Source organism: Erinaceus europaeus, chromosome 20 (assembly GCF_950295315.1).
Source record: "Erinaceus europaeus chromosome 20, mEriEur2.1, whole genome shotgun sequence".
In the NCBI taxonomy this organism is placed as follows: Eukaryota; Metazoa; Chordata; class Mammalia; order Eulipotyphla; family Erinaceidae; genus Erinaceus; species Erinaceus europaeus.
In genome coordinates this window covers 31,035,120-31,055,420 of record NC_080181.1, presented here as the reverse complement: position 1 = coordinate 31,055,420, position 20,301 = coordinate 31,035,120, and the positions used below count along the sequence as shown (strand labels likewise).

Genomic DNA, 20,301 nt, shown 5'->3' with positions numbered 1-20,301 from the left:
AGTGTGAGTTCCTTGTTGTACACAACAGACAAAACGTGCATCCCTCCAAGCAGTAGTATCTGCAGAAGTGAAAGCCCCAGCCTTCAGAGTAAGTTCTGATGTCATATCTCACTATAGGACTAAAATGCTTTTACTTTTACTTTTGTGGTGATGCTGAGAATTTGAGGATACAGCACAAGCCCTTGAGTTTGAGAATGTGCAAAAGGGACCACGTGGCATTATTAGATTTGAATGTTGGGCCTACCCCTAACCAAGCTAGTGGCCTGATACACCATCATCAAGTGCTGAGTAAAGCTCCACAGGTGAGGGTAACCTGAACAAGGTATGCTGCTCTATGAGCCTAAAGGTTAACTGACATTCTTTACTTAGGTATCGTTTTACACAGAGTTTAGAGTTGATAGTACTAATATCAACACACACACACACACACACACACGCACCACGCACGCACGCACGCAGGCACGCACGCACGTCAGTCTCACGTTTATGAAGGGTCCTCTCCATAAGGTAAACCAGTCCTATGCTTGGCAGGATTGAGTACCCGCTACTTGGTGTTATCTGACAGTCTCACCTCACATCAGTGTCTCTAGGCTAACTGCACTAACCTGCTCATTTGCAGGTGAGAAAAATCCAGCACACAGAGAAATTAACTCAGGGCCTAGTGGTGGTGCACATGGGTGAGCACATATGTTACAATGCACAAGGACCCAGGTTCAAGTCCCCAGTCCCCACCTGTGCAGGGGGAAAGCTTTGCAAATGGTAAAACAATGCTGAAGGTGTCTCTCTGTTTCTCTCCCTCCCAGTTCCTCTTGATTTCTGGCTGTGTCTATCCAGTAAATAAAGATATTTAAAAAATTCAAAAGAGAAATTAATTCTGGATGTATATAGTTGCTATTTTAATGCAACTAGGTATCAGTCTTAATTCTCACATGTCATGTTTCACTGTGATATCTACATATATAATAATAGACCTATCTTTCATCAAGGAGAAGAAAAGAATGAGAATCAGAGGGTGTAGACAAGTCACCACAACTGAACTTAGCTACTGTTGTGACCATGCACAAGTAAGCTGACCTCTTCAGTTTTATGTCTTCACCTCTTTAATATCACAATAATAGGTCTCATTGTGAGTGAAAAAGTACAAGCACCTAAGGAGATGAAAATATAATTACAGGGCAGGGGTGGGTGGGTGGGAGGACCCAGGCAGTGGGGCACCAGGTAGAATGCATACATTACCATAATCAAGCCCCATGGTCCCCATTTTCCCCATGGGCCCCACTTGTAGAGGGGAAGCCTCACAAGTGATCAAGCAGTGCTGCAGGTCTCTCTGTCTGTCTATCTTCCCTTCCCTTTCAATTTCCATGTCTATATCCCACCCTCAAAGAAAAAATGACAACCAGGAGCAGTGGATTTGGTGTGCAGGCAACACCTCCAGAAGCAATATTATTATTATTATTATTATTATTATTATTATTATACAAGCAGAATGGCTCACTTAGATGGTGTGCTGCTTTGTGCCAACCCCTATCACACTGAAGGAAACTTTGGTGATATGATCTCTCTCTCTCTCTCTCTCTCTCACTCTCTCTCTCTTTCTCCTCTCTGCATTTCTGCATATGTCTAAAAAAAATAATAATGCTAGAGCCTTATTCACAAACAATTAGTGTGAAATCCTGGGAGTAGGATCGCAATGTCTTGTTTAACAGCACCTCTGAGTAACTTTCATGCAACAGAATTGAGAACCATTGCCCAGAACCAAGCCATGCAAGGTGGCTTTTATCTCTGAAGTAATCTGAACCCATGGCCCATCTGCATTGGGCTCATTTTTACAAGAATGTACTCTTTTGACTCACATTCACCCAAGTTTCTGCACAAAAAGTAGAGCATAGTGACTTAGGGAGGGCTACAGAGAGTTCAGCTCTTAATTCTGCTCCTTGCTCATGTGTGGCATTACCTGGTTTACTAGATGTCAGTTTCCATCACCAAAAGAAGGGTAATGATAGTATCTGTTACACAGCACCATTTTTTTTTGCTAACGTATTTTTATTATTGGATATAGATAGAGAGAAATTGAGAGGGGAGGGGGGATAGAGAGAGGGAAAGAGACTGAGAGACACTTGCAGTCCTACTTCCCCACTCATGAAGCTTTCTCTCTGCAAGTGAGGACCAGGGGCTTGAGCGTGGGTCCTTGCACACTGTAATGTGTGAGCTTAACCAGATGCATCACTGCCTTGGCCCCACATAGGACTATTTTGAACATGAACTGAGATAGTGTACATAAAGTACTTCATAGAATTCCAGGATGATACACAGTAAGGTTTCGATAAAGAATTGGGGTATCATTGCATGATGAAAGCCTGTCAGCTACTATTCTCATACAGTTGGCTCTAATTGTATTGAGATGAGACTCCATGTATATAAGCTGCTGTTATCAGAATAGCTATAGGCACATAATAGTCAATGCACCTTAGTATCTCAAGCTGGAGCAGAGAGGTTTCTGGGCATAGCAGAGGCCAGAGAAGACCTCTGGGACTTCTTACCAATTGCTGGTAAGTTGTTAGCAACTCACTCTGGGAAACCATTTTTTCTTGGTGCTCTTGAATATGGTCAGGCTAAGGACTGATCACAGGAAATGCCTCTGCACAGAAGATGCCTAGTACCTATCAGACTGCCCAGGATGTTTCTGATGACTGATACTTGACAACAACTCCTTGCTCTCTCTGGAGTGAAGTCAGCTTCAGAACTTTAGGAATGAGACCTCCCTTCCAAATTCACCATCAGTCTCCAGGCACAGAGCACTGAGTCCCTCTCTGCTTACTTTCATTTTGGGAGAACATCACAAATTGATCCACAATCAACTGAGATTCTTTTGACTTATGAACAGATGAAACTCTCTCTCTCTCTCTCTCTCTCTCTCTCTCTCTCTTATATTCACCCCCCATAACATTAGATACAAAGTACACAGACACAACATGTTTGAGCCTCAACAAAGAAATCTTAGACATAGTCATCTCCTTCCCTGTGCTGCAACCTGAGAGAATTTCATCTGGGTTGTTTGAATTTGGGCTTCCCAGAGGAAACAAGATATTGAGAGTGGACGTGCATCTCCGTTGCATGATACTCTTATTAAGCAAAGGGAAAATAATTAAATTAAAAAGTTAGTTTGATTATTCTATCTTCTCCCCCAAAGGCAATGTGAGCACCAAGTTTTGAAGGGAAAACTACAGACACCACTAAGAGGAGAAAGCGTTCAAAAGGGCAGGTTGGAGATGACAGCAGAGACGGTAGGTCAGGGCAGTGAGGTAAGTTGGGATACTGAGTGTGAACTGGAGAGAAGACATGGAGGGAAATCAGAGGATAGGGGACCAAGGGGAGAGGAGAACACAGAATGAACTAGGGAAAAAAATCTAACTGGGAAAAGACAATTCTGGCAAATGTTAGAAGAAAAAGAACATGAGTAAAAAAAAAAAAGCACAGAGAAGAGAAGATCAAAATGAGGAATGGTGCTGTGACAAGGGAAGAAAGGATGGGCCACGCAGGGGGACAATGAGAAGAGTAAAACAGAACATGGCTACAAAGAATAAAACAGAGATGAAAAACTGCAGTAGGCAGAAGACAACAAAAAGTATATGTGGCAATAAAAAAAGAAGTTGCCGACAAGTCCAAATGAAAACAGTCTCAGGGAGACAGATGGGAAATGGCAGAGGGGAGAATGCCAGTGGCAGAAAGGACAGGTAATCTGTCTCCCTTCTAAGGCTACTCAGCTTGAGAAAGCACACTCACTGAGGCCAGCTCACACTGCTGCTGTCCAAGGTGCTCTTGTGCATTGCTGTGACTCAAAGCCAATGCCTAGTCATGGGTGCAGCTGTGTGCCAGCAAAGACATCAAAATCACTCCCCAAAGGACCTTTTGAGAAGAAAAAAGAGGAGGAAGAGGAGAAGAAGGGGAAGAAGAAGAAAAAGAAGAGGAGAGAAGGAGAAAAAGGAGGAGGAGCAGGAGGAGGGGAGGAAGAAAAGGAGGAAGAGGAAGAAGAAGGAGCAAGAAGAAAAAAGAGAGGGGGAGGGAGGGAGAGAAGAGAAGAGAAGAAAGGAAGGAAAGAAGAAAGGGAGAAAAGGGGTAATAGAAATTTTAAAAACATTGCTTGGGCTGGGTGGTGGCGCACCTGGTTGAGTACACATGTTACAGTGTACAAGGACCCAGGTTTGAGCCACAGGTCCCTACCTGCAGGGAGAAGGCCTCATGAGTGGTGAAGCAGGGCTGCAGATGTCTCTCTGACTTCCCCTCTCTGTCACCTCCTTTCCTCTCAATTTCTGGCTGTCTCTACCCAATAAATAAAAGATAATTTAAATTTAAAGATGATTTAAAACAAAAAAGGAAAAGGATACAACTCATCTCTGGCATATGTAATATGGAATACCAGTGACTGAACCCAAAACCTCACATGTTGTTCTAACTAGATTTCCATCCAACAGGATGCCCACCTGTACTCCATGGTATTTTTTGCTTTATTTAGTACACCAATTGAACTGCAAACACCTTCACAGACACACCTAGAACAAAAAGTGCTTCCCCAGCTAACTGGGCATCTTTGAGACACTCAAAATGAGCAAGCACCAGCTTGACAAGTGGTAACCTGTCAACTTGGCACTCTCCCCATCTCCTTAAACCATACCAAGTCTCCAAATAAAGAATAAGGTGATAACTGCACTTAGCATGAGATGACTCCTGCATTCAACTGAAAATGGACTTTACCCTACTTTACCACACTTCTGATGCAGTATCTCTCTGTCTCTTTCCCTCTCTCTTGCTCCCATCCCTGTCAGTTTCTCTTTCTCTATTGAATACATGAATAAATAAATAAATAAAATCCAAAAGAACACTTTTTATAACAGGAAATAAAGAAGGAAAGAAAACAAAGGTAAGTGCTTAATGTATCTATATATAAATCAATGTATCCATATTACTTAACAAAATAAGAAGGGAATACGGAGACACTCATAACAATTGTAGTTCTATTCCTGTAAAGGCCTATGTGGATGTCCCTAGTATTTATAACTTAATTCTTCCACTAACTAGTCTCTGTTCCCTTTGTCTTTAGCAGACACCTCAGCTTGTCATAGTGCTTTTCTTGGCAAGGGAACTCAAACCTTCATTCCTAAAGAGTTCAAGCCATCAGAAGTCCTGATTTTCTATCAGCCCAAGGCATTTTCTTTGTTCCAAAAATGTTTTCTCTCACCTCTATAATGGAAGAGCTATCCCAATCCACTTTGGCAGTCTGTATGAGTCACCCAACCACCTTAGTAACTCTCCTCTTGGTTGACTCAGAGAGGCTGATGATGCCCCAAGTGGCATCTTCAGCCTCTAGTGAATGGAACCATTGTATTTCCTAGTGGAAGCATTCCTCCCTCTGGAACTAAGATCTCTACACCAGCAGAACATAAGGTTTCAGGAAGAGTAAACATTTTCCTAGTTGGTGGTGAGGGCTAATAGTGAGCTACTAGCACTGCCATTTTCACCACTTCATTCCTTAATGCATATATCCTGGCTATGGAGAAATAGACATCTGGGTTCAAAGAAAAGGCTGACAATGTCTTCAAAGATGATTCATCAGGGTAAATATTGTCCTCCCTGATTAAAGAGATGTCAGACTAGCTTTGTAGGCGTTTCTTTCCAGGCACGTGCTCTCCGGGTTGGAGAGAACTTGACCGGAGCCAACCTGGGCTGCTGCTTACTCAGTGATGCAGAAGAGAGACCAGGAACCCATGGTGGAGTGGGAACTCAATGCAATGCCTTTATTAATCAGAGACAATGCCTTTATATATATTTTTTTAACTGGAAGTGGCAAGTGGGAAAAGGAAATGGCTAGGAGAGGGGGTGGAGAAAAGAGCACAAAGGTAGGACAATATTTACCCTGAAGAATCATCTTTGAAGACATTGTCAGCCTTTTCTTTGAACCCAGATGTCTGTTTCTCCATAGTAGCTGTTGTGAATGTTCTATCCAGTGGGATTAACCAATACCCTGAAGGCAGGGCGGGTTTCAAGCAAAACAATGATTATGTAAATAAACCACACTATCAGCAATGCAGCATGGAGCAGGGGGGAACTGGTTTAATGCCCAACAAAGAGAGACAGCAGGGAGTGGGGTAGTCTCAGTTTATAGCAATGAAGAAGGTACATCCAGAAATTTGTAAAAACTTTTTTCTTAAAATTAAAAGAGAGAGGCCAAGAGAGAATTCTGATATGAAGCTGCAGTGACTCACTTAGGTTCACATCTCTTCTCTGTGTTTCTGTTTTAAATATTTAATTTGAACAATACAACCACAGACTCTAGGTAATGGAAGTCACATTGAAGTTGAAAACAGAGCTAAGGAGGCCAGGTGGTAGCAGACCCAGTTGAGCACACACATTATCATGTGCAAGGCCACAGGCTCAAGTCCCTGGTACCCATCTAGAGTTTATAGAAGATATGTTCAATTAGACTTTCAATCAAATGTGCTCCAAACTATAGGATCCAATAGTAAAAGACTCTGTGGTAGATGTGTGTGGGGGGAGAGAGTACAAGTCCAAAAAGGATGACAGAGGATCTAGTGGGGGTTGTATTGTTATGTGGAAAACTGAGAAATGTTACACTTGTAAAAACTATTGTATTTACTGTCTAATGTAATATATTAATCCCCCAATAAAGAAATTTTAGAAAAGAGTCTTCTAGTATTATCTTTTCTCATCATTTCTTTTTTCCTCTATAAAGTTCTTCATTCCCAGGCAAATAAAAAGAATGGCCTATCTAGCATGCACTTTCAGGTGTCTGTTACTTTGGTATACTTTGGTTGTGCTATTATCCTTATAATTCCTTCTTCTTTTTAAATGGTGCTTTAGTCTATCTATTCCTTGTTATTTTAATATTTAAACTTTTTTTTCTAACCAAAGCATTGATCACCTCTGGTTTATGATGATGCTGGGTATTGAACCTCAGACCTTGGAGCCTGAAGCATGAAAAGTCATGTATCTTCTCATCATAACCTGGTTTAAACATGGTCTTCTCTCACTGTTCCAATTTAATTTTAATAATACAAAAGCCATAGTCTCAGGATCCTAACTTTAAATATCTTTAGACATCTGAAATATTTGCGTGATGTGAACATTGAATGAACTCAACTGCCAACCTTAATGGGTCACACATCGAGATGAATGTGTTGGTCTCAGACACAGGATCTCTAGAAAGTAGTGTTCAGCCCACTCTTCCTGTGTGCACATTATCTCTTGAACTCCATCAAGTTCCTGCCAGCACTGCTTTTCTAGCTTCTCAGAAAGAGAGAGTTGGGCCAGGGAAACAGCTCAGCCAGTTAGAGCACCAACTGGCATGCCTAAGGTCTCAGAGGTCCACGATCATCCCTGACATCTCCTTAACCAGAACTGAGCAGTGCTCTGTCTTTATCTCTCACACTCTTTCTCTTAAAATAAATCCATAAATATTTTTTATAATAAGTGCATGAATAAGTGAGGAACACAGGACAGTGTGGTAGAAATCATGTACTCATTCTCTCTGTGTTCCTACCCCAACATCCCTCCAATCCATTTGTCCAAAGGTCTGTGACACTCCTTACTCTCCAGGATAAAAGCTGAACTTCTTGTGTTGACAGAGATCTGCTCTTGTCCTCTCTTTCCTGACTGTGGGCCCTTCCCACAACTCCTGCTTCCATCCATTCTTATGTACAGAGTCTCTGAGACCTTCCCACTGTACTCTACAGTGACCAAACCTAAGTTTCTGGCAGAATTGTCATGCCAATGCTAGCTAACTTTCCAGAGTCATGGGTTCAAGATGTTGACTTGGCATTTTGTAATAATTGAAGTAACTGCAATACATTATTGGCTGAAAAGAACAGAATTCCATGGTTTGGTATAATAGAAAGTATAAAATCAGTTTCACTCATGTGTTCCCAAGATGCCAGAGATTCTGGACTTCCTCAAGATGATTCAGGGGGCAAACCTATCCTTTGCCTCTTTAAGTTTCTGGTACCTGCTGACATTTCTTGGCTCATGGGCACATCACACAAGTCTTCAAGGTTAGCATCTTGGTGACTGTCTTCTCCATTTTCACTTCTCTTTCCCCCTGTGTGTCTGTATCAAGCCTCCCTCTATTTCACTCTTGATAAGTACTCATACAATTATATTTAAGAATGACTAGTTAATGCAAGATAATCTCCACATGTCAAATTTTTACCTTGATCATATGTGCAAAGGCCTCATTCTGTAAGGTAACATTTACAATCCCTAGAACAAGGAGCTGATGTTATTGGGTAGTCATTATTAACCTCAGACATCCAGCCTCAGTGCAATGAATCACTGTGCTGACAGAGAGAGAGAGAGAGAGAAGAAAGAAGAATGAGCTTTATAGGTTCATCTGCTACTGTTAACAATTAGTCTCTGAGCCCCAGTGTCAGCCCAGATAACAAGGAATAGACCTTCTGTCCTCAGGAATTTCTCAGGCTACCAAGAAAACAGAAAAATGTCAACTAATTACAAAAATACATGCAGACTTGCTGTGACTATGGAGTAATCACAAACTGCACAACTCTAACTCAGATTTTAAGATAGGTGAAATCTGAGGAAGCATCATCCCAAAGGAAGTGGCATCATGAGCTTTAATGACTGAATATTAGCTGGGTTAACTGGGTAACTAAAGAAAAATAATGAAAAGTGGAGAGGAGAGAATGACCAGAAAGAACAAGACAAGTAAAAAAGAAAGAAAAGAAAGAATGGTGGTGGGGCAGGATGAGGGGTTCTGCTCAGGTCATGGTCACCCTTGAGAAGGTATGGGCTCCTTAGAAAAGGGGAAGTGCTTGAATCATCATCAAATTCATGATTAAAAAGAACGTTCTCTTGCTCTTATTCAGCTTTTATAGTTCTTACTTTGATAAGGTTAGCTTTGGAGGGAGGGAGGGAAGTATAAAAGGAAGTAGTCATGGGCTCTTTGGAATAAAACTAAAATAGGACTACTGACAATCTACAAAACGGAGACCCCCCCAACTCTTCACATGAACTTTTCCAGCCTTTATGTTCATGATTAGTCAACATTTTTTGGCTCTATATGTTAACTTTTTTTTTCAGCCACCAGGTTCCAGATGCTAACATGATGCCAACTGGACTTCCCTGGGCAGACGACCCCACCAATGTGCCAGGCTAGCTTCGCGGGGCGGGTGGGAGACAGACAACCTGGGACTCATGGCTGAGCTGGGCAGCAGTATCTCTTTATTCATGTGGAACGCAGCGCAATTTAAGCCATGCTAAAACAATCTATAAGCACAGTCCTGTATATATATATATATATATATATATATATATATATATATATATATATACTCACCAAGTAGGGTGGAAATAGGATGTGACGTAGAGAGGGTGGAGCAAAAAGAGACTGGTGCAAATCAGGGTGTACTACGAGAGGGGGCAGAGCAAAAAGACATCATGAACCAGTGAGGATTAAACCAATGCCCTGCAGGCAGGGCAGTGCTTAGTTACAGTGGTTATGTAAATAGAATACAGTGTTAAGCAGGGGGGATTAAACCAATGAAATAGAAGGGGTTTTAGAAGCATATCAACAATTCTCCCTTTCTTTTTAACTAATGGCCATAGTATCAGAAGTGTGGGGTGAATAGAAACCTATATCGTACAGGCATTTTTCAAAAGAACTGGCACAAGACATGGAGGAACAAAATAGGAGAGCAGAAAGAACCAGCGTGATGCCAAGGGGAGGCCTGAGGGGGGCGTTTCCTGCCTCAAAGGGAAGTGCCTAGCAGGCGAAAGGGCATCTCTTGCCTCTGGGGGCATCTCTTGCCTCAAAGGGCGTTTCTTGCCTCTGTTGGCATCTCTTGCCTCTGGGGGCATTTCATGCCTCAAAGGGCGTTTCCTGCCTCTGTGGGGATGACCTAGTAAGGAGGGGTAGTTTCCTGCCTCTGTGGGCAGGGCCTGCAGGCGAGGGAGCATGTCCTATAGAGTCCCAAGGCAGATGGCTGCAAAGTCTATGGACTGCTGCTGTCAGTCTTTGAGAAACCCAGCAGCATAAAATCCCATACCTAGGTCACCTGTATTTCAGTCTTTGGCACATGGGTGAGGGAAAGGAAATAAAGAAAAGCAAATTTTTACTCTCCCTTTCTCAAGTCAGGATAACTACCCCACTTGGATGTGGAGTGGGGACAGCATTAGCACAATTGCCCATCTCTGAAGTTCACATTCATGGCAATGTAAGTCCACCATAGACAAAGTCCAAATGGAATTGTAAGAGCAGATGAAATGATAGTCAGAGAAGTAAAGAATGTCACTAAGTCAAAGGTCTGAAAAACAGAAATACCAGAGTTGAGAGCAAGGAACTGGAGTGAGAAAATGGGGACTTTTCTTCCTCATCTAGATGATTGGGTCATCTAAAGAAGTAAAACTAAGATTAAAGGATATAGGATCCTGAAAACCTCCCCGGCTAATAAGTGATGCTTTAGAGAAAGGAGTGAATACACAGTCGTGCCCAGCTTCTTCGCATCTGTCAGATTCATTTCTCCAAATGAGATTGTGCTATATATCAAAACATTTCTATAATGAATGTCTAATCCAAAATAGATTGAAGAAGTAGGTCATTTTTCAGGTACTTATTGTCAAGTTTCAGACTAGAATCCAGGACTCCTAAATCCTGAAATGGACTTCTTTCCACTAAGCTAGTCAAAACCCAAGGGAGCTAACACCAAGTTCTTTGTTCATATTCCCAATTAATCACACTGGAAAGCACTATTTGCCAAGTGAAAATCCTCTATTTTGAATTCTTAATCCCCTCACCAGCTGAGTTTACCACAAAGACATGAATATATAATTGAGACATAAAGAAGAACATGCCACCAAATTAAACTGTCCTAATTTTAAATCAATAAATTCCCTCTCAAATAACATGAGATGAAGATCTCACAAAAAAAGAAGAAAAATTAAAAAAAAAGAAGAAAGAAAAAATGTGCTCTAACAAATCTAGGAGGAGCGTTTTGACACTGAGCTGAACTCCAACAGAAGCCAATTAGATTTCATACTCACATTAGACACTAATTCACCAAGGACTACATTGCACAGGAATGTAAGTCTTAAGATATACTCCTGCCAGACACCTTAGAAGTCTAAATTAGCCTGGAGACATCTGGGGCTCCCAGGCTTCTCTGCAGACAGCTCAGAGGTACCAGGACAGGATGCTTCTGAGATGACCTGTCCCGATATCCCCATGGGCTGCACAGCTCTCCCTAGACCTCTCATTTATTTCTAACAGCACCCTGGTCCTCTTGAGAATAATCTTCACCATGACAGAGCAAATGGCCTTGTCACCACCATGAACTCTGTATGCTAGTGTACCAAAAAATGTACCTTAAATGTACTGTGGTGAAGAGTCTTTGTGGCTGCCATTATTAGTAGCTATTAGAAATGGACTCTGAAGTCTCTTTGGCAGTCTTGCCCTTTTGTATCCTTCTCTGGCAAGAGATATAGAACCAGTTGGTTTTAGAGATTATTTCCTTCCAGTGCTCCTCTGTCTTCTCAAGGCCCATTGATTTTTTTTTTTAATTTTCATTAAAAAAAATTTTATTGGGGGCCTGGGTGGTAGCACAGCAGGTCAAGTGCACATGGTGCAAGGATTCCAGTTGGAGCCCCTGGCTCCCCATCTTCAGGAGGTCTGCAGGTGTCTATCTTTCTCTCCTCCTTTCTGCCTTCCCCATCTCTCTCAATTTCTCTCTGTCCTATCCAACAACAATGACAGCAGCAGCAACAACAACAACAACGATAAACAACAATGGCTCCAAAAAGGGAAAAAAAAATAGCCTCCAGGAGCAGTGGATTCATAGTGCAGGCATGGAGCCCCAGTGATAACCTTGGAGGCAAAAAAAAAATATTTATTGGATAGAGACAGAGAGAAATTGAGAGTTATGGGAGAGATGAAGTTGGGGGAGACAAAGAGAGACACTAGCTGCATTGCTTCACCAAGCCTAAACTTGACCCCCCTGTAGCTGTGGACAAGAGGCTTGAACCTGTGTCTCTACACATTAGAATGAGTGCTCTAATGCGTACACCACTGCCCAACTCTAAAGCTTACTGATTCTGATATTTGTTGTCATTGTTGTCTTCTCCTCCTCATCTTCCTCTGCCTTTGATTTTTATTTTTTTTAATTTTTATTGCCACAAGGATTATCACTGCTCACTGCTGGCACTGAGAATACCACTCCCAGCAGACATTCTTTTCCCTTTTCTTTCTATTTTTATTTTTGATAGTACAGAGAGGAATAAAGATGAGTAGAGACAGACAAGGAGAAAGAATGACCCCTGCAGACCTGTTTCCCTGCTCATGAAGTGTCCCCTTCATGCAGGTGGGAAGTGGGGGCTCGAACCCAAGTCCTATGTATAGTAATGTGTGCGCTTAACCAGATTTGCCACTGCTCTGCCCCATTTGTCATTTTCTTTCTTTTTTTATATATTTATTTATTTTTCCCTTTTGTTGCCTTTGTTTTCTTTTTTGTTGTTGTTGCTGTTGTTGTAGATACTATTGTTGTTGTCAGTGATGTCACTGTTGGATAGGACAGAGAGAAATGGAGAGAGGAGGGGAAAACAGAGAGGGGGAGAGAAAGATAGACACCTGAAGGACCTGCTTCACTGCTTGTGAAGTGACACCCCACCAAAGGTGGGGGGGGCGGGGGCTCAAACCGGGATCCTTATGTTGGTCCTTGTGCTTTGCGCCATGTGCACTTAACAGACTACGCTACCACCCAACCCTTCAAATGTGCATTTCTATCTCTTTCCTGAACCAGGCAGGAAGAAGAAAGATAATCTAGATGGCAGTCTGGGGCGACCAATATGGCTGACAGTCCTGAGAGCACAGTTGTACTCAGAAGGTGACTTCTGCTGATTCAGAACTGGCTTTCTCTACCAGGGAGTCAGAGAGATGCAGCTTCAGGAAATGAGTTGATGAAATGATGGTCTCATCTCTGTGGAAGCCTGGCAGTACCTGGCAATACCAGGAGGGTATACTGCCTTCAGGGTAACCTGGCTAGGAAGACTGACATCTTTGCTTTCAATGCAAGGCTTAGTGCATTTTATCTCATCCCCCCAAGATAGGTTATGTTTCAAATCTTCTTTTGTGTCAGTCCAGAGCAGAGGGAGGGAGTTCCTCTTCTCTTAATCATAATGAGTCTGGCTTGACAAGGTCAATTAATTATTCAGGATTAGAAAGCAACACAATTATACATACGAGGAGGGTAAGAACAGAGGGTATCGAACAAGAAGGCTATCAGAGGTAAATGAAGGGCTGAGGCCACTCAGGATCTGTTCTTTACAAGTCACCTGCCTGTGCTGAATTCTTGCTGTTCTTTCTGGAATTCCACTCACACAGGGGATGGACTGCAAGGTCCTGGAATCTTCTTCTCAGTCTTGACCCATTACATAATCATTAGATTCACACACACTCTTTCATAGCAAGCTGCAGATCTGTTTGACTCAAAAGGCAGGTAATTAACTATCAAACAATAGCAGGGATTTTCAGATTAATTCTGCCTTGGAAGAAATAGCAAAACTCATTTGCACCAAACAAAAGGTTGGGGTGTGACTAGAGGTATCAATGACAAAAAAGAGACCCAGACAGGTCTTGGGAAACTGATAAAGTGCCAAAGAATGTTATTGTTATTGTTATTAATATTATCACCGCATTGCTATTATCATCACTACTAATGTTTTTATTAATGCTTTTATTATTATACTAATACCCACTTTTTATAAGCACTATATTTAAGGTTTCTTGTCATGCAAATGTGTCTTTGAGTGAAACTGATAAGCACCACACCCAGGATTTCCAGTCTTTTTCTGTGATCCCAGGAGGAAAATCTTCTAGAATATTCTACAGATGACTGGGGCAGTTTTGTTGTACAACTACAGGTATTTTCTTAGAAATATAATTAGAACTTCAGAGATGTCTTCATGATGCCTTTAGCCTGGCAAACAATACAATCCTGGGAATATTTTATTTACTCTGTTCCTTCCAAGATGTAATCACTTCCAAAGGAACAATGCCAGTCAGGGAGGGTAGGGCTATTTCAAATATTCCAGGAAGCTTGGCTTGGCGGCAGCATCAAGAAGGGGCAAGGATTAAAATATGCAGCTAGACTTCAGAAGCAGCTGCTTATTAATTGCACTCATAAAACAGAACACCCTAAGGTTAAAGGGATGGAAATCACTAGACCCAAATTTTAATAAATCTTAGACGGATCTCCTTCACTCTGCCCTCAAAGATCATGTTTTGGCTCTGCAAGTGGGCACACAAATTTAAGTAGTATTTTTCTTTTAGCAAACTTGTTTGCATTGGAGAATTCAAGCCATCTTAAAACCAGGATGTCCACAAGTTACTGACACATGAGGCCATAGATGAGATAGTTTCAACCATCCCAAAGGAGAAATTGTGACATTGTGATGTCCTGATGAACCTCCTGTCCTCATTCCCATTTTTGTCCAGTCCCTAATTCTCCCAATTCTTCTTTAAATATATCTTAAATTTATGGACTTCTCCGACCCAGCAATCAGAAAACAACAATATTTTGTCTTTCTCAATACATATATACATATACATATATATTTCTCAATATATATACATATATATATATATAAACAAATATATATATTTAAAAGATCAACACTTGAAACTAAAAAAACTTCTGCATGGCAAGAGGAAGCACTATCCAAAGAGAATGAAATGATCTTTATATGCCATACATCAGACAAAATGCTAACAAATAAATAATAAAGAGCTCAGCAAACTCAGGAAAAAAAGTGAACACATCCAAAAATGAGGAAAGAATATGGATAGAATCTTCACCAAAGAAGAGATCTAAAGGGTCAACAAATACATGAAAAAGTGCTCAAAGTCAGCATCTGAGAAATGCAAAGAAAGACAATAATGAGATATCACATTACTCCTGTGAGAATGGCATGCATTACAAAGGACAGTAACAACAAATGTTGGACAGAGATTCAAATTGGTCCAACCCCTATGGAAAGCAAGTCTGGAGAATTCTCAGAAGGTTAGAAAAAGATCTACTCTATGATCTGGCAATTCCTCTCATGGAGATATATCCTAAGGAATACATGGACGTCCATTAAAAGAGATCTACATATGCCTATGTTCATAGCTGCACAATTTTTAATAGGCTAAACTTGTCAGCAACACAGTTGTCCAACAACAGATAAGTGGCTAAGCTCTCAAAACAATTACGTCATTTCCTTTGCCTCATCTTAGATGGGGACTGAAAGAATTATTTTGTGTGAGGTAAAAAGAAGAAGGAGGAGGAGAATGGTGAATACTAGAAGATCTCAACGATAGGTGGAACTTATGACACAAAGACAGAAAGAGAAAACACAAAGTAAAACTTGGTGTATTGCACCAGAGCTAAGGACTCTGGGAATGGGTGGAAGAATGGGGAGGAGGGGGCTTTGAGATCCTGGTGCATGATGGTGGAATAGGCCTTAAATTGGGCCTGAGAGTGTTTTGCAGATATCTGTCATGGGGAGATAAGAAATTGTACTCATGTATCAATAACTGCATTGTAATCATCAGCCCCCAATAAAATGGTAAAAGAAAAGCCAAGATACATGAACCCTGAAAAAATTAAGTAGTCCCCACTAGGGTCTAGTGGTATTTCAGATAAAAACCATTCTAAACCAACCATACAAAGAGCACCACAGCTTTCATTTCTGTCTTGTCTCCAAACTGCCATTCTCCTGTCCACACCACCCTACTTTTTCAAGCCAGTGAAGTCTGTTCCTGCTTTGCATGGACTGACCCCTGTGGTGTTCACAGTACCACCTGATAGAAATATCTACAGTAGGATTCACATTCTGTCTGCACTGATGAGTGCATTAGCCAGTGGTCATGGGTGGTGACTGAAGAACTTAAAAGGCTACAAATTGCTCAGAGCAATTTTGGTTTTGTCTAACTTCAATTTGATTTTATACTGTCACTGTTGTGAGTAGCTGCTTAGCACAGTTTTCTGGTTTCTTCTGTCTTTCCTGGTTGCCTACAACCCATACTTGCCTCAAGGCCACCTTCTTCCCCAAGACTGTCCTTTGTTCTTGGTTTGTCAAGAGATCTGTACCATATATTGATATGAGGTCTGCTTGTAACCATTGGCCTGCTCCTCCCTTCACATTAGCATAAGATAAGAGCATGGACACATCATCGCCTTCTGCCCACAGGCAGAGTAGTATATATATATATTTATAGTTGAATATAAACCATTAATTCCCCTCCCCATTAAAATAATTTTAAAACATTTCTGGGGAGGGTTTGGCCAAACATTCTACAGGTCTATCTTCTGTGGATACATGGGAACAAGCTCTGTACATGGTCAGCTCTGTATTCATCTTCATGTGCACTGGTACCAAGAGTTATTACACAGTGATGCTTCCCTGTATGAATGAGTAAAGACATGGATGAGGGCATCCCAAAGAGCTGAAGCTATGGCTGGCTCTTATACAAATGCACCTTGGCCTCAAGACTGTCAGCAAGAACTAAGTAGCCTGCATCCAAAACTACAAAGAAGATCTAGTATAAAGCACTACTGTGGCTGAGGGGGCGTTTGATCATAAGGGAAAGACATAATCCCAGCCTTTAAGCAGCTTGCATGATACTGTGAAAATGCCACTGTCTTCCTTCTATGTGCATTTATTTATATAGCAAGCTGACTACATATACATAAATATACATACTCATGGGCAGACCATAAGTTATGTTCTTTTTGTTTTTTCCTGTTGCTAGTGTGTGTGTGTGTGTGTGTGTGCGCGCGCATGCGCGTGCATGCACGTGTGTGTCTGAAAACTTGATATGCCTAAGTTTCATTCCTGCAGCATTCAGTTCTGGGTTGAATAGCAACTTCAACAAAATCCAGGAAGTCAGCTTCTACTAAGGGAATTAGGGTTTATGTTCAGTACAATAAATGACCCCAAGATAAATATATTTCCTTTTTTTTTTTTTTCAAATCTTGAACAGTGATGTATCCTCTTTCCAATACAGAAACAGAGGGAATCTGGCTCTATTTAGTTTGTCTGATTGCTTTTCAAGGGGAGGGGGGAGGGGACTAGGTTGGCTCTGAAAAACTATGGGCCTCTATTCATTAAAGTGTCAATACTACTCAGTCCCGGCATATTGACAGCGGATTAGCTTGGGCTGAGTTTGTGTACAAGACCAGTGCCTTTTTTAACCCAGCTTGTTTCCCGATCAATATAGCCATCAGCATCTGAAAATTAGCCCAAGATGAGATTCCAATACTTGAGGTGGTGTGTCATGCTAGGAGGGCACCTAGCCAAGTCGTAGATGTAAACACCTTGCTGGGGATTAGACATTTTCCATTAGTTTGAACATGAACAAAGATTAATGTTCTCCACCTGCTAGCCTCGTCATGCTACCTCCCCACCCTTATATATACTCCACCTTCTCCCTGAGCCTTGCCAAGCCCACTCAGCTTGATTCTAGTCCTTTGATCTCATATGATTTTATTTATTTATAATAATTTATTTATGCTTTATAATTTTGATAGGGCAGAAAAAATTGAAATGGGTAGGGATGATAGATGGATAGATAGACAGATACATGATAGATAGATAGACCTGCAACAATGCTTCACCAATCATGAAGCTTCCCTACTTCAAGTGGGGGCTGGGGCTTGAACCCAAGTTCTTGAGCATGGTAATGTATACACTCCCCTGGGTGAACCACTGCCCTCAAGTGAGTTATTTTGTTGACCACTCATTTGCCTTTATATGCTGCTGGGGATCCAATTCTGCCTCACAATTATAAAGCACATGCTTGCAAATCACACACAAATTCTTGACACACACAAATTCCAAAAGAGAAGCCAGGCTCTACCTATATGGACATAAACTTCTAGAATAACAAAACAGTCAGTCTGCCATAATACATGCTTATGAAGTTACACCAGTTTAATGATGTCATTTCCTTTGCCTCATCTTGGATGGAGCTCGCAGATATCATGTTAAGTGAGACGAGTCAAAATGAAAAGGACAAGTACCAGATGATCTCACTTAGAGGTAGAACATACAGGATGACAGAAACTGAAAATACAAAATAAAGTTTGGACTGGGTGTGGTATATTGCACCAAAGTAGGGGACTCTGGGGAAGAAGGGGAAGGGAGGGGGCTGGAGGGTGCTTTGGGTTCCTGGTATATGACAGTGGAGAAGGACCTAAGTTGGGAGTGAGAGTATATTGCAGGTACCTATCATGGGGGGATAATAATTGAACCCATGCACCATCAACTGTACTGTGATCCAACAACCTCCCAATAAAGGAAAACGTGCACGTGTGCGCACACGAGCGCACACACACACACACACACACACACACACACAACACTTTTAAACCATGCATACAAACTATTATGTGGCAGACTTTCTGCTAAGAGTAAAATCTAATCCTGGTCACCATTCCCAGAACACTGACTCTGATTTACAGAAGAAAATCTAGAGGCACAATTAGTAACTTGATCAAAGGCCAGTCTGATTTAGAGTTCCTGGTCCCTAACTGGGAATCAGCCCACCGTGGCTAAGCATGTGGTTTGTGTGCACCAGGACTGGTTCTGCATCATGAGGAGCAGGCAAGAACCATTCCTCCTTGGGCGTGGGATACACCGAGAGAGCAGAACCAAGACACACACAGAAAGCAAAACAACAAACCCACAAGTCTGAAATGCTGGAGGTGGGAGGGGAGGATGGCAAAGAAGCTTGGGGGGTTGGATTGCAATTGCAATGTAGTGGATCAGACTCAGGGGTAAGAGGGAGAGGTTGGACCAATAATCCAGGGCTGAGGGATGAGGGAAAACAAGCAGACTTGAAACAATGGAGGGGTTCCTGCAGGGGGCACCCCACTGAGGAGCCCAGAGCATCTGTGTTGGCTCTGTCTGCTTAGGAGGGCCCTGCCAGGGTATGGCATATGTGTGGCACCAGAGAAGCCTTCAGGCTGGTCTTAAAATAAAACCAGCTTGGAATGTGGATGGAACCTTAAAAAAATAATAATGCTTAGAGGAGAAAAAAAAGCTAGGGAAAGCAGTAATTAGAGGAGAATTTTCTGAGGACACTTATTCCTGGAACAAAAGTCAAAGCTGCAATATATATATTTTAAAAACTCAACTTCTGAGGGTGGCATGATAATCAGGAAGGTCGCTCCAGCCAGATTCAATAGACAGAAGTGGGCACCCCTGCTGAGGGTGGCAGGGGAACATGCCCAGCTGGACCCTAAATCACTCCTTCCCCACCTACCTTGCACTATGAGGTGGACCCGGGAGGTCTTGGGGTGGTTGTCTGTCTGCACGGAGCAGGTGTAGGGGCCCTCATCGTACACATCCACGTTCTGGATCTCGATGCTGTACTGGGTCTGTGTGTTGCTCAGGAGGACCACGCGAGGGTCCAGGCACCACTTGTCATTCCCGGCGTAGAGGATGGTGCTGCGGTTTAGCCAGGCCACTCGGGTGACCCGGTTGTCAATCGTGCACCTGAAAGGAAGACGAGATGCATGGGTCAGGGGTGGGGGGGAGGATTTCTGGAGACAAGATGGGAGACAGCAAAGTGGGTGTGCAGACCAAGGCCTGGGGAGCTTGTGGTCATGCCTGGCCTTCTCCATAGTCACACATGCATTTCCGCTCCTTGTTCTGTCAGAGGTGACACATTCTGTTCTTATTTTCTTGAACTTAGACACTTAAATACTTTCATCACAGCACTGCTCAGACCTTTGTCTATGTAGGTGGTATCAGGGATCAAGCCCAGGATGTCTTGTGTGCAAGTCCTGTGCACTTTGAATGCATGCTCCCATGACTTGGAGCACAGCCACAAAAGTGATTATATATATATAATCTTTATTTATTGATTGGCTAGAGACAGTCAGAAATTGAGAGGGAAGGGGCTGATTGGAGGAGAGACAGAGAGACACCTGCAACACTGCTTCACCTCTAGCAAAGCTTTCCCCCTGCAGGTGGAAACCAGGGGCTTGAACCTGGATCCTTGTACAATGTATGATGTGCAACTCAACCAGGAGCGCCACCACCCAGTCCCCAAAAGTCCTTTTTAATACTGTGACAAATTGCTTATTTATTTTGGATACAGAGAAAAATTGAATGTGAAGGGAGAAACAGAGGGAGACACCTGCAGCACTGCTTCTCCACCCACTGTGAAGCTTCCAACCTGTAGGCGGGCCCCAAGGGTTTGAGCCTGAGTCCTTGCACATGGTAATATAAGCGTTC

At 42.2% G+C, this 20,301-nt stretch overlaps 1 protein-coding gene across 7 annotated transcripts in view; it reads right to left on the bottom strand.

Annotated features, from left to right (window-relative positions):
• NTM (neurotrimin) overlaps positions 1–20,301 on the bottom strand; it is a 1,300,688-nt gene that overhangs the window by 233,930 nt on the left and 1,046,457 nt on the right. For all 7 annotated transcript variants that reach the window (XM_060180190.1, XM_060180189.1, XM_007539606.3 and 4 more), the window contains one exon: positions 19,325–19,557. In XM_060180190.1, coding sequence (XP_060036173.1) covers positions 19,325–19,557 — 233 coding nt within the window. The remainder of the gene's footprint in view (positions 1–19,324; positions 19,558–20,301) is intronic.